We start from the raw sequence: 13,942 nt of genomic DNA on the forward strand, positions 1-13,942 counted from the left end.
AGATCTATAGATAGATAGATAGCTAGATCTATAGATAAATAGATAGATCTATAGATAGATAGATCTCGAGATAGATCTATCTATTTATCTATAGATCTATCTATCTATAGAGCTATCTATGTATCTGTCTATGTGTGTAAACATTATTCTTCAATGGAGTATGTAAATGAAGAGGTTGGACAAGAAATAACAGCACAATTCTTTTTTTTGTTCAATAATAGAGCTTTATTTAGCTTTCAAAAATGCATACAAATCTGCATGGAAAAAAGCATCAAAAACGCATCAAAAACGCACCTGCGTTTTCTGGCAAGAGAGGAAGAATCTGCACAGAAAACTCCACAGGCCAAGCAAATCTGCAACGTGTGCACATACCTTAATTCCTTTCGATAACTCTGCCGCGGTGTGTAGTTTGTCACCTAGACAAATTAGGTTCAGCAGAGCCTGTTGCCTCTTCGCTGAGGCAGTACTGCAGAGCTTCCAGTTTAAGGGCTGATGTGGATGATGTGCTGTTTAGAAAGGATCGTAAAAATCGGAGAGGAGGAGGGGTTTGTCTCTATGTAAAGTCTTGTCTAAAGTCCACTTTAAGGGAGGATATTAGCGAAGGGAATGAGGATGTCGAGTCCATATGGGTTGAAATTCATGGAGGGAAAAATGGTAACAAAATTCTCATTGGGGTCTGTTACAAACCCCCAAATATAACAGAAACCATGGAAAGTCTACTTCTAAAGCAGATAGATGAAGCTGCAACCCATAATGAGGTCCTGGTTATGGGGGACTTTAACTACCCGGATATTAACTGGGAAACAGAAACCTGTGAAACCCATAAAGGCAACAGGTTTCTGCTAATAACCAAGAAAAATTATCTTTCACAATTGGTGCAGAATCCAACCAGAGGAGCAGCACTTTTAGACCTAATACTATCTAATAGACCTGACAGAATAACAAATCTGCAGGTGGTCGGGCATCTAGGAAATAGCGACCACAATATTGTACAGTTTCACCTGTCTTTCACTAGGGGGACTTGTCAGGGAGTCACAAAAACATTGAACTTTAGGAAGGCAAAGTTTGAACAGCTTAGAGATGCCCTTAATCTGGTAGACTGGGACAATATCCTCAGAAATGAGAATACAGATAATAAATGGGAAATGTTTAAGAACATCCTAAATAGGCAGTGTAAGCGGTTTATACCTTGTGGGAATAAAAGGACTAGAAATAGGAAAAACCCAATGTGGCTAAACAAAGAAGTAAGACAGGCAATTAACAGTAAAAAGAAAGCATTTGCACTACTAAAGCAGGATGGCACCATTGAAGCTCTAAAAAACTATAGGGAGAAAAATACTTTATCTAAAAAACTAATTAAAGCTGCCAAAAAGGAAACAGAGAAGCACATTGCTAAGGAGAGTAAAACTAATCCCAAACTGTTCTTCAACTATATCAATAGTAAAAGAATAAAAACTGAAAATGTAGGCCCCTTAAAAAATAGTGAGGAAAGAATGGTTGTAGATGACGAGGAAAAAGCTAACATATTAAACACCTTCTTCTCCACGGTATTCACGGTGGAAAATGAAATGCTAGGTGAAATCCCAAGAAACAATGAAAACCCTATATTAAGGGTCACCAATCTAACCCAAGAAGAGGTGCGAAACCGGCTAAATAAGATTAAAATAGATAAATCTCCGGGTCCGGATGGCATACACCCACGAGTACTAAGAGAACTAAGTAATGTAATAGATAAACCATTATTTCTTATTTTTAGGGACTCTATAGCGACAGGGTCTGTTCCGCAGGACTGGCGCATAGCAAATGTGGTGCCAATATTCAAAAAGGGCTCTAAAAGTGAACCTGGAAATTATAGGCCAGTAAGTCTAACCTCTATTGTTGGTAAAATATTTGAAGGGTTTCTGAGGGATGTTATTCTGGATTATCTCAATGAGAATAACTGTTTAACTCCATATCAGCATGGGTTTATGAGAAATCGCTCCTGTCAAACCAATCTAATCAGTTTTTATGAAGAGGTAAGCTATAGACTGGACCACGGTGAGTCATTGGACGTGGTATATCTCGATTTTTCCAAAGCGTTTGATACCGTGCCGCACAAGAGGTTGGTACACAAAATGAGAATGCTTGGTCTGGGGGAAAATGTGTGTAAATGGGTTAGTAACTGGCTTAGTGATAGAAAGCAGAGGGTGGTTATAAATGGTATAGTCTCTAACTGGGTCGCTGTGGCCAGTGGGGTACCGCAGGGGTCGGTATTGGGACCTGTTCTCTTCAACATATTCATTAATGATCTGGTAGAAGGTTTACACAGTAAAATATCGATATTTGCAGATGATACAAAACTATGTAAAGCAGTTAATACAAGAGAAGATAGTATTCTGCTACAGATGGATCTGGATAAGTTGGAAACTTGGGCTGAAAGGTGGCAGATGAGGTTTAACAATGATAAATGTAAGGTTATACACATGGGAAGAAGGAATCAATGTCACCATTACACACTGAACGGGAAACCACTGGGTAAATCTGACAGGGAGAAGGACTTGGGGATCCTAGTTAATGATAAACTTACCTGGAGCAGCCAGTGCCAGGCAGCAGCTGCCAAGGCAAACAGGATCATGGGGTGCATTAAAAGAGGTCTGGATACACATGATGAGAGCATTATACTGCCTCTGTACAAATCCCTAGTTAGACCGCACATGGAGTACTGTGTCCAGTTTTGGGCACCGGTGCTCAGGAAGGATATAATGGAACTAGAGAGAGTACAAAGGAGGGCAACAAAATTAATAAAGGGGATGGGAGAACTACAATACCCAGATAGATTAGCGAAATTAGGATTATTTAGTCTAGAAAAAAGACGACTGAGGGGCGATCTAATAACCATGTATAAGTATATAAGGGGACAATACAAATATCTCGCTGAGGATCTGTTTATACTAAGGAAGGTGACGGGCACAAGGGGGCATTCTTTGCGTCTGGAGGAGAGAAGGTTTTTCCACCAACATAGAAGAGGATTCTTTACTGTTAGGGCAGTGAGAATCTGGAATTGCTTGCCTGAGGAGGTGGTGATGGCGAACTCAGTCGAGGGGTTCAAGAGAGGCCTGGATGTCTTCCTGGAGCAGAACAATATTGTATCATACAATTATTAGGTTCTGTAGAAGGACGTAGATCTGGGTATTTATTATGATGGAATATAGGCTGAACTGGATGGACAAATGTCTTTTTTCGGCCTTACTAACTATGTTACTATGTTACTATGTTACTATGTTACTATGCTCTTTAATCATTAACCTCTTTACTACCTTAGATGAGTTGTGGATATTACCCTTCACCTAAATGTGCCCTACACAATGAGACCATGCTATGTTGGATCTGCATACAATGTATGGCACTGTCTTGTTTAATAACCATGATATTATCAAACCTATACGCCACTAAGGTCCATGCACCTGAGAGGTAATGGTGCCATTGGCTATAATTACCTATTGAACCCTTTATAACTATGCCTCCAGTGTAAAATGCTTTACTTTGTTCTTTAACTGTCCCATTTTTTTGTGTTATCTTATATGCTGTAAATCTCTGCCATGTTTCACTTTTCTTTAACATCCAATCCAATAGTATTCTGGATAGATTACAGCTCATGAAAAGAAGTGGAACAGATAACTCTAGCTCCTAAATATGGACCCAAGATGTCAATGAATAATTGCATTGTGCAACACTAAAAAACACCTTTACCTTTTGAATGTGATGGGAAAGGAAGTTACCGTACTAGGTAAAAATTGTGTCAAGTGTTTACTTTATGTAGTGGATTATAAGGGTAAATTCAGATACACCAGACTTCCAGACATTTCTGTGATGGTCATAGCAGATGCAAGTGCTGGAGATACCAAATCAAGCACATGAATGCAACAAATTATCGGAAATTTCTTCTGTTAATCTTTATGACAAAGGGTATTGATGAGTCATGTGTGATCCGCCCTTCACATATACTTCCACCTCCTACCATCCCAATCCCCTTAACAACAACAACAACAACAACAATAATAACACATTAAACTTGGAGGATGGCCCCTGATATGTGACAGGCAGTATGTATATAACCATATAACCAACTGCTCAGGCTGAATATTGTACCTCTAGCGGTTTAGCACCAGCTGCTAGATTCCACTTGGGGGTCTAAAACTTTGTGGGTTCCCTCACCAATCCACCAACTACAAGGAACCTCCTCACCTTTTGCCACACTGCTGCAACATAATAAGGTTACAATACAATACATTATTAATAATTTTCTGACTCCTGTAGCTTCATATCAAAATATAAAATGAAAGGTAGGGTGGATGGGATTCCTAACTTGATCCAGTATGTGCCTAAGATGGCTGCTTTCTTCCTGGGCATCCCATTATATACCCCTTTTCTCTGTTATCCCCTCCCCTACAGTTCCTCCATCCACCTTGGTGTTCACCATAGCTTCCCCTAATAGATTAAACCCTTCCGTACCCCTCAACCACCTTCTCACTCAGACTTCCACCCCAACCCTGTCATGTCGGCCTCCCTTTTATGGCAGGGCCCCAGTATGGCCTCACTTTTTGAAAACACTATGGTCCTTTATACTCATGAGACTTAAGGTACCGTCACACTAGACGATATCGCTAGCGATCTGTGACGTTGCAGCGTCCTGGCTAGCGATATCGTCCAGTGTGACAGGCAGCAGCGATCAGGCCCCTGCTGTGATGTCGCTGGTCAGGGAAGAAAGTCCAGAACTTTGTTTCGTCGCTGGATCTCCCGCTGACATCGCTGAATCGGCGTGTGTGACGCCGATTCAGCGATGTCTTCGCTGGTAACCAGGGTAAACATCGGGTTACTAAGCGCAGGGCCGCGCTTAGTAACCCGATGTTTACCCTGGTTACCATCGTTAAAGTAAAAAAAACAACCACTACATACTTACCTACCGCTGTCTGTCCCCGGCGCTCTGCTTCTCTGCACTCCTCCTGTACTGGCTGTAAGCACAGCGGCCGGAAAGCAGAGCGGTGACGTCACCGCTCTGCTTTCCGGCTGACTGGCGCTCACAGAGCAGAGAAGCACAGCGCCGGGGACAGACAGCGGTAGGTAAGTATGTAGTGGTTGTTTTTTTAACTTTAACGATGGTAACCAGGGTAAACATCGGGTTACTAAGCGCGGCCCTGCGCTTAGTAACCCGATGTTTACCCTGGTTACCGGCATCGTTGGTCGCTGGAGAGGTGTCTGTGTGACAGCTCTCCAGCGACCAAACAGCGACGCTGCAGCGATCCGGATCGTTGTCGGTATCGCTGCAGCGTCGCTTAGTGTGACGGTACCTTAACGTTGGCCAAAGCCCCCTGATATTGACGAGTTTAGCACGCAGTGTAAAGGTACCGTCACACTAAGCGACGCTGCAGCGATACCGACAACGATCCGGATCGCTGCAGCGTCGCTGTTTGGTCGCTGGAGAGCTGTCACACAGACACCTCTCCAGCGACCAACGATGCCGGTAACCAGGGTAAACATCGGGTTACTAAGTGCAGGGCCGCGCTTAGTAACCCGATGTTTACCCTGGTTACCATCGTTAAAGTAAAAAAAACAACCACTACATACTTACCTACCGCTGTCTGTCCCCGGCGCTGTGCTTCTCTGCTCTGGCTGTGAGCGCTGGTCAGCTGGAAAGCAGAGCGGTGACGTCACCGCTCTGCTTTCCGGCCGCTGTGCTTACAGCCAGTACAGGAGGAGTGCAGAGAAGCAGAACGCCGGGGACAGACAGCGGTAGGTAAGTATGTAGTGGTTGTTTTTTTTTACTTTAACGATGGTAACCAGGGTAAACATCGGGTTACTAAGCGCGGCCCTGCGCTTAGTAACCCGATGTTTACCCTGGTTACCAGCGAAGACATCGCTGAATTGGCGTCACACACGCCGATTCAGCGATGTCAGCGGGAGATCCAGCGACGAAACAAAGTTCTGGACTTTCTTCCCCGACCAGCGACATCACAGCAGGGGCCTGATCGCTGCTGCCTGTCACACTGGACGATATCGCTAGCCAGGACGCTGCAACTTCACAGATCGCTAGCGATATCGTCTAGTGTGACGGTACCTTAATGTGTATGGGAGCCAACAACTCTTCCCCAACAGATAATGTCAGGGAGATAAGGATTTGGCATTTCCGATTTTCGACTGTTAAGCCTTTTGTTCTCTAAGAGATAAACAGCCAAAAGAGACATCTGGCAACGGCTCTCTCAACAGAGTGAGAGCTCCTGTAAATGGAGGAGTCTGGAAAGATAGAGCTGAACGAATGACCAAAATATGACAGCTATCTAAAGTGTGTGTGGGGAGGAAGGCTGAAGGATTTCACACTAAAGCAAATAGTTACCTCTGAATGTCATCAGTAGATTGGTTCTACTCCAAAGCTGATGTATGCCAATTGTCCTCTCAAGAGCAAGGTCCTTCTGCTCTATGGCCTCCATATCGATTAGACCAAACCCGATTTGTGGGCTTGGATGACTATCTAATGTGTATAGAGGCCGAGTCCTGACTCTACCGCTACACATGACATAGAGGAAGATGAGGATCTGGCATGTCTAATTTTGGACTGATGATGCTTTTGTTTTCGGCAAGATAAACCAGAGGAGTCCAGTGCTCGGTATAGGCAGTGGATACTATAAATGCCAACCAAACAGTCGGCTGAACCATTGTTCCGCTGACAGTTATCTGCTGTGTATGGGATCACATGAATTCAATATTTAGGATCTAGCTGGCACAATATTTATAAAATGTACAGAATAGCACAAAATATAGTTTTACTATAGTTTTATACTATTTTTCCCAAGTCATAAGGGAGTGAGAGAATAAATGCATCGTGCTGTCTATTGTTTATGTGGTTTCACCTCAGTCGATGACTTTATCGCAGCTAGTTTTATGCCCGTAAAAATTATCAAATGGTTTCCTATAAAGCAAGTATGTGAGCTATGTGGATTGATATCCTAACTTAAAACGTGACTCAGGTATTAGTCAATGCTAGATTATAAAACTCTACCCATTTCTCTAGTGCAAACACTTGTCTTCCTAATTTCCTTGTTCCCCATTACGAAATGTTTTTTTTGCTGGTTGTGTAATCATTGTTAGAAGGTTCTTCTTTGATAGGCTTCTGATGTCTTGATTAGGGTAAGGTCAGATGACCGTTCTCTCCACATCCGAGAAAAACGGTCCATTTATTCTGATCAGAGTTTAATCATAGTTTGATCAGAGAGGCATCAGTTATTCTCAGACGTGGAGAAAAAAAAAAGATTCTCCTTCTCTATTCTGGCCGCCTTCAAAAATCAGACTGCATTCAGATGCAGAATGCGGTTCGAATAGCACTCGTCAGAGAAAATCGAGCCCTTAAAGTAATGCTTCACCTTTGATGTCATAACCAGTGATTTAGTAATTTTATCTTAATCACTTCTATTGTGAGTGAAAAATATGTGACTTCCCAGGCTTCGTACTGCGGATCCATCAGGGGAACACTAATACTGTGTAAATCAGCCTCTTCATAGCAGGGCTGAGATCGGTCCTGATGGTGCCCACCAGTATATGTCTCTATCAGCAATGCAATTACAAAATATTATAAATGAAATAAAAATTTGTATGAGGTAATTGCTAATTATGTAGTTCTCTACTTAAATTAAGGTGGCACCAGTTCTCTTTCCTGTGACTTTTGGCAAAGCCATAGATTGTAAAGGTGATTGTCAAATACTTGAAAAGTGCCCATGGATGTTCTGCCCTAAGTGTAGGAGCTGGGACAGCTCTGCCTAATCCTCAGATGTCAGCTTTCTGTCATCCCAGCATGTGACACAAAGCTTGCCTCTCAGCACAGATGTATTAAGAGGCTGGAGTAAGCCAGGCTTCTTCTTGCATGCGTGTACGTTTGCTAGGGGACAATGCTTGCTGGATATCTTATTCTGCTGAGAAAAGAGGCCATGAACTACTACCAAGTAATTTTGGAAAAATGGAATCTGCTAAGAGTATGATTGCAATGTAAAAATGGCTTCAATGTCTTCTGATCGGGATAATGCGTTTGATACACCTGTCATCATCGCTAAAGCTCTAGGATTCCAGTTACATTGGCCATCTTAATCGCAAGGCCTCCTGAGGTGGATATATCAGAGAGGGGATCCAGAATCAGGAGAAGAGGCCTCCTCGTAGAATATGAACAGCGGTGAACAGGTTAACCTGCCCAACAGTAGGGTATTGCCAAGCAGCTCGCTCAAGGAGAGGTCTGAGCACTCTTTTTTTCTGTTTTACTACTACAGGATGGAGGATGAGGCAGTTCTGGACAGAGGGGCTTCATTCCTGAAGCATGTCTGTGATGAAGAGGAGGTGGAAGGTAAGACTATGAATCTTTCTTTATGTAACATACTGCATATTGCTACCACTATGTTAAAGGGCATCCCTAAAATAAAATTAGAAATAAATTCTATACAGCTGATTAATAGAAATATTTCAGGTAACAACAAGTAGAGCACTTAATGTCTTATAGTCCTAATTAGCAAATATGTTTTATATTGCAAACATATGGTATAGCGGTACTTAAACAAATATCAATAAATTATATTTTTTGCTATTTCTCTTTTTCATTTTTGTTGACTAATTCATAGCAGTGATTGTTAGTTTTAGGGACCCACTTGTAGAGTGTCCTCTTAGTAATGCTCAGTTAATACAATGCCACACCCCACTGGAAGTCCCAGCAGCAGGACTTCTGGGAAGCAAATGTAAAAGGGGGTTAATCAAATTGGCACTTCTAAAGTCTGACTTTCTAAAAAATGGCTTCATCATGACTGTTAAAGGGGATTTCCTTTATGTAATTATTTGTGGCCTACTGTTAAGCTCTGGGCTTGCTTGAAATCACGGTTAAACGACAATTGCATTAGTGTAACTAGTTCAAAGGTCTCAATCTTGCTGTCAGGTTCCTTTTAATTTAAGTCTATGAGACCTTATTTTGAGTTCTCATATACTTAAATAGAGAAATTGACTTCTGGTTCAAGCAGAAGATGTTGTGTGAGCCGGCTGGTCACACCTGTGGTCACGTGATCCAGAAGAGGGATCGGAGCAGCACTGGAGATGGTAGAGGACATCAACCGGTAAGTATTCAAATGCATTAACATGCACAATACCGATTGGTATCAGAGGCACAATTATCACAAACAAAATGCCGGATTGGTCCTTTAACTGTTTTGGAGACATATTGAACAACACAATGTACACAATATTAACAAAAATTACAAAACAATGGATTTTCCACAATTTTAGATATTGGTAAAAATATATATTGCATTTAAGTTTATGTTTCACAATAAATTGCTGCCAAAAGGGTCACAGTATAAAAATTGCTGATGTGCTTAGTAGGCAAAGTTCAATGTTTCCAGACAACTTTTGTGATAGTGTTAGATTTCAGTAATGTTCCATATAAGTAAACGATGTGTCCTAAAGTCCTAAAAATGATTAATTCCAGCTGACTTGAACAATGGACATGGTGCAACCTGTTTGTACTTACCTGACATGTTGGCTTGGCAAAAGGATTTAAGACATGTATGAAGTACTGTAGCTAGTGGTGTATCTCCGTATAGGACATCTTGGCTTCTCATTCATAAAACACTCTGAAGAATCAATTTTTACACACAGGTAGTACCACAAAGAGGTGACACCTCATAAAATGTAAATAAAGATGCCCCTACCAATATTACATGTAGTAACGAAAGCTAAGGGGTCACTCCCATGGCTGTTCATACTATGATTCACATTAAGTGGGGACTGGGAATCACTATTTTCTGAAGGAGATTTATATCTTTAAAAGAAAATAAAGCTGTTCTTAAGCAGTTCTTAAGACTTGTCATCTGGCCCAGATAAGTTGTTGAAGCTCTTTTAATTAAAGACACACACACGAAATGTAGTAGAACAATAAGGCCGGCTTCACACTCAGCGTATGAAAATACGGTCCGTATATTACGGCCGTAATACGCTGAAAAGTCCCGAAAATAGTGGTCCGTAGCTCCTCCGTAGGCAGGGTGTGTCAGCGTTTTTTGCGCATGGCATCCTCCGTATGTAATCCGTATGGCATCCGTACTGCGTGGCTTTCTCGCAGGCTTGCAAAACCAACATACCGCTATAGAAGTGATCCATGTGTCCCAAAAAGAAAAAAATATATATATATACTGTCTATATATATATATATATATATATATATATATATATATATATATGACAGTAGACACATATATGTATATATATTAATATTTTTTCCAGCGCTATACAGCTTGAAAGCCGGTAATTCAATTACCGGCTTTTTCTTTCTCCTTCCTTAAACCCGACATGATTTGAGACATGGTTTACATACAGTAAACCATGTCTTCTCTCCTTTTTTTTTGCAGATTCCACACTACTAATGTCAGTAGTGTGTATCTGCAAAATTTGGCTCTTAAAATAAAGGGTTAAATGGCGGAAAAAATTGGCGTGGGCTCCCGCGCAATTTTCTCCGCCAGAGTAGTAAAGCCAGTGACTGAGGGCAGATATTAATAGCCTGGAGAGGGTCCACGGTTATTGGCCCCCCCCCTGGCTAAAAATATCTGCCCCCAGCCACCCCAGAAAAGGCACCCAAGCTCCCAGGCTTTCTAGGAAAGTTCCCACGATCTATAAACATCCAGCAGAGGGCGCCTCACCGCAAATGAAGCTAAATATAGATCATTGATCTATATTTAGCCTCATTCCCCGGGGTTTTGCAGCAAGGAGCAGCCTGCATTAGCGGAACTCCTTGCTGCAAAATGTTTTAACCCCTTCAGAAGGATTTACATCGTTGGACGTTACAGATCTGCGGAGGGTAAGGATATTGTTGGTTTATTATGTTTTTTTACTTACAGAACGAGGGTCTTCAGTGACTGGATTGGGCGTAGAATAAAATACTCCAACAACCATTGTTTTTATTTCATTAAAATAATTTTAAATAATGTGTTTGTGTTTTATTTAACCCTTTACTACAATTGGATTAATAATGGATAGGTGTCATAATTGACGCCTCTCCATTATTAATTAGGCTTAATGTCACCTTACAATAGCAAGGTGGCATTAACCCTTCATTACCCCATATCCCACCGCTACACGGGAATGGGAAGAGAGTGGCCAAGTGCCAGAATAGGCGCATCTTCCAGATGTGCCTTTTCTGGGGTGGCTGGGGGCAGATATTTTTAGCCAGGGGGGGCCAATAACCGTGGACCCTCTCCAGGCTATTAATATCTGCCCTCAGTCACTGGCTTTACTACTCTGGCGGAGAAAATTGCGCGGGAGCCCACGCCAATTTTTTCCGCCATTTAACCCTTTATTTTAAGAGCTAGAATGGCCAAATTTTGCAGATACACACTACTGACATTAGTAGTGTGGAATCTGCAAAAAAAATGGAGAGAAGACATGGTTTACTGTATGTAAACCATGTCTCAAATCATGTCGGGTTTAGGAAGGAGAAAGAAAAAGCCGGTAATTGAATTACCGGCTTTCAAGCTGTATAGCGCTGGAATAAATATTAATATATATACATATATGTGTCTCACTGACATATATATATATATATATATATATATATATATATATATATACCTATTCTATGTGTACACATTTATTCTACCTATTGGACTGTAAGCTGTCAGTGTGATTTTACTGTACACCGCACTGAATTACCGGCTTTTCTCTCTAACAGCGCTGCGTATTTCTCACAAGTCACACTGCTGGTCCGTGTGTAATCCGTATTTTTCACGCTTCCATAGACTTTCATTGGCGTATTTCTTGCGCAGTACGGTGACAAATGCAGCATGCTGCGATTTTGTACGGCCGTAGAAAGCCGTATAATACTGATCAGTAAAATACGGCAGATAGGAGCAGGGGCATAGAGAATAATTGTGCCGTATTTTTTGCGAGTTTTACGGACGTAGTTTCTGCGCTCTTACGTCCGTAAAACTCGCAAGTGTGAAGCCGGCCTAACACTGATAATATATTTTCTTCCTATACCAAACATTTTGTAAGAAACTAGTTATTCTCTGCATGAAACCATTTTAAAGGGAATATAAAGTTTTATATATGTCTCATATATCAGACGAAAAACTGGTTTTAGTCTGTAAAATACATCACATTTCAACCTTTTCCAACATATCATGCTTCAAACATAAAGATACCAAATGTAAATTGTTGGTGGAGATTGGAGAATCAACAACAAGTGGAACACAATTGTTAAGTTGAACAAAATTTATTGGTTATTTTAAATTTTTGTGGAAATTCAAAAACTGAAAAGTGGGGTGTGCAATACTTTGTTGCGCCACCTTTTGCTGTGATTACAGCTGCAAGTCGCTTGGGGTATGTCTCTATCAGTTTTGTACATCGAAAGACTCAAATTGTTGCCCATTTGTCCTTGGCAAACAGCTCGAGCTCAGTGAGGTTTGATGGAGATCGTTTGTGAACAGCAGTTTTCAGCTCTTTCCACAGATTCTCGATTGGATTGAGGTCTGGACTTTGACTTGGCCATTATAACACCTGGATACGTTTATTTGTGAACCATTTCATTGTTGATTTTGCTTTATGTTTGGGATCATTGTCTTGTTGGAAGACAAATCTCCATCCCAGTCTCAGGCCATTTGCATACTTAAACAGGTTTTCTTCAAGAATGGTCCTGTATTTGGCTCCATCCATCTTACCATCAATTTTAACCATCTTCCCTGTCCCTGCTGAAGAAAATCAGGCCCAAACCATGATGCTGCCACCACCATGTTTGACAGTGGGGATGGTGTGTTCAGGGTGATGAGCTGTGTTGCCTTTACGCCAAACATATCGTTTGGCATTGTTGCCAAAAAGATCGATTTTGGTTTCATCTGACCAGAGCACCTTCTTCCACATGTTTGGTGTGTCTTCCAGGTGGCTTGTTGCAAACTTTAAACTACACTTTTTATGGATCTCTTTGAGAAATGACTTTCTTCTTGCCACTCTTCTATAAAGGCCAGAATTGTGCAGTGTATGACTGATTGTTGTCCTATGGACAGACTGTCCCACCTCAGCTGCAAATCTCTGCAGTTCATCCAGAGTGACCATGGGCCTCTTGGCTGCATCTCTGATCAGTCTTCACCTTGTTTGAGATGAAAGTTTAGAGGGACGGCCGGGTCTTGGTAGATTTGCAGTGGTATGATAATCCTTCCATTTCAGTATGATGGCTTGCACAGTGCTCCTTGGGATGTTTACAGTTTTGGAAATCATTTTGTATCCAAATCTGGCTTTAAACCTCTCCACAACAGCATCACAGACCTGCCTGTTGTGTTCCTTGGTCTTCATGATGCTCTCTGTGCTTCAAACAGAACCCTGAGACTATCACAGAGCAGGTGCATTTATACAGAGACTTGATTACACACAGGTGGATTATATTTATCATCATTAGGCATTTAGGACAACATTGGATCATTCAGAGATCCACAATGAACTTCTGGAGTGAGTTTACTGCACTGAAAGTAAAGGGGCCGAATAATATTGCACGCCCCACTTTTCAGTTTTTGAATTTCCACAAAAATTTAAAAAAAACAATAAATTTCATTCAACTTCATAATTGTGTTCCACTTGTTGTTGATTCTTCACCAAAAATTTACATTTGTCATCTTTATGTTTGAAGCATGATATGTGGGAAAAGGTTGAAAAGTTCCAGGGTGCCGAATAATTTCGCAAGGCACTGTATATGCAGATATGTGCTTTTTGTTTCAAAACTAAAGCAGTAGTACTAATAGTTTTTCGCTAACTACTGTAAGGCCATGTTCACACTATGCGTTCTGTCCTGCGGGTTCTCCCGCAGCGGATTTGAGAAATCTGCAGGGCAAACCCGCTGCGGTTATCCCTGCAGATTTATCGCGGTTTGTCCTGCGGGTTCCGCTGCGGGTTCCGCTGTGGGATT

General features: G+C 41.5%; 1 protein-coding gene across 3 annotated transcripts in view; it reads left to right on the forward strand.

Annotated features, from left to right (window-relative positions):
- Positions 1-13,942, forward strand: part of SLC4A4 (solute carrier family 4 member 4) — a 368,399-nt gene that overhangs the window by 86,964 nt on the left and 267,493 nt on the right. For all 3 annotated transcript variants that reach the window (XM_069743508.1, XM_069743505.1, XM_069743507.1), the window contains exon 3: positions 8,289-8,362. In XM_069743508.1, coding sequence (XP_069599609.1) covers positions 8,289-8,362 — 74 coding nt within the window. The remainder of the gene's footprint in view (positions 1-8,288; positions 8,363-13,942) is intronic.

The sequence above is a fragment of the Ranitomeya imitator genome, chromosome 1 (assembly GCF_032444005.1).
Source record: "Ranitomeya imitator isolate aRanImi1 chromosome 1, aRanImi1.pri, whole genome shotgun sequence".
In the NCBI taxonomy this organism is placed as follows: domain Eukaryota; kingdom Metazoa; phylum Chordata; class Amphibia; order Anura; family Dendrobatidae; genus Ranitomeya; species Ranitomeya imitator.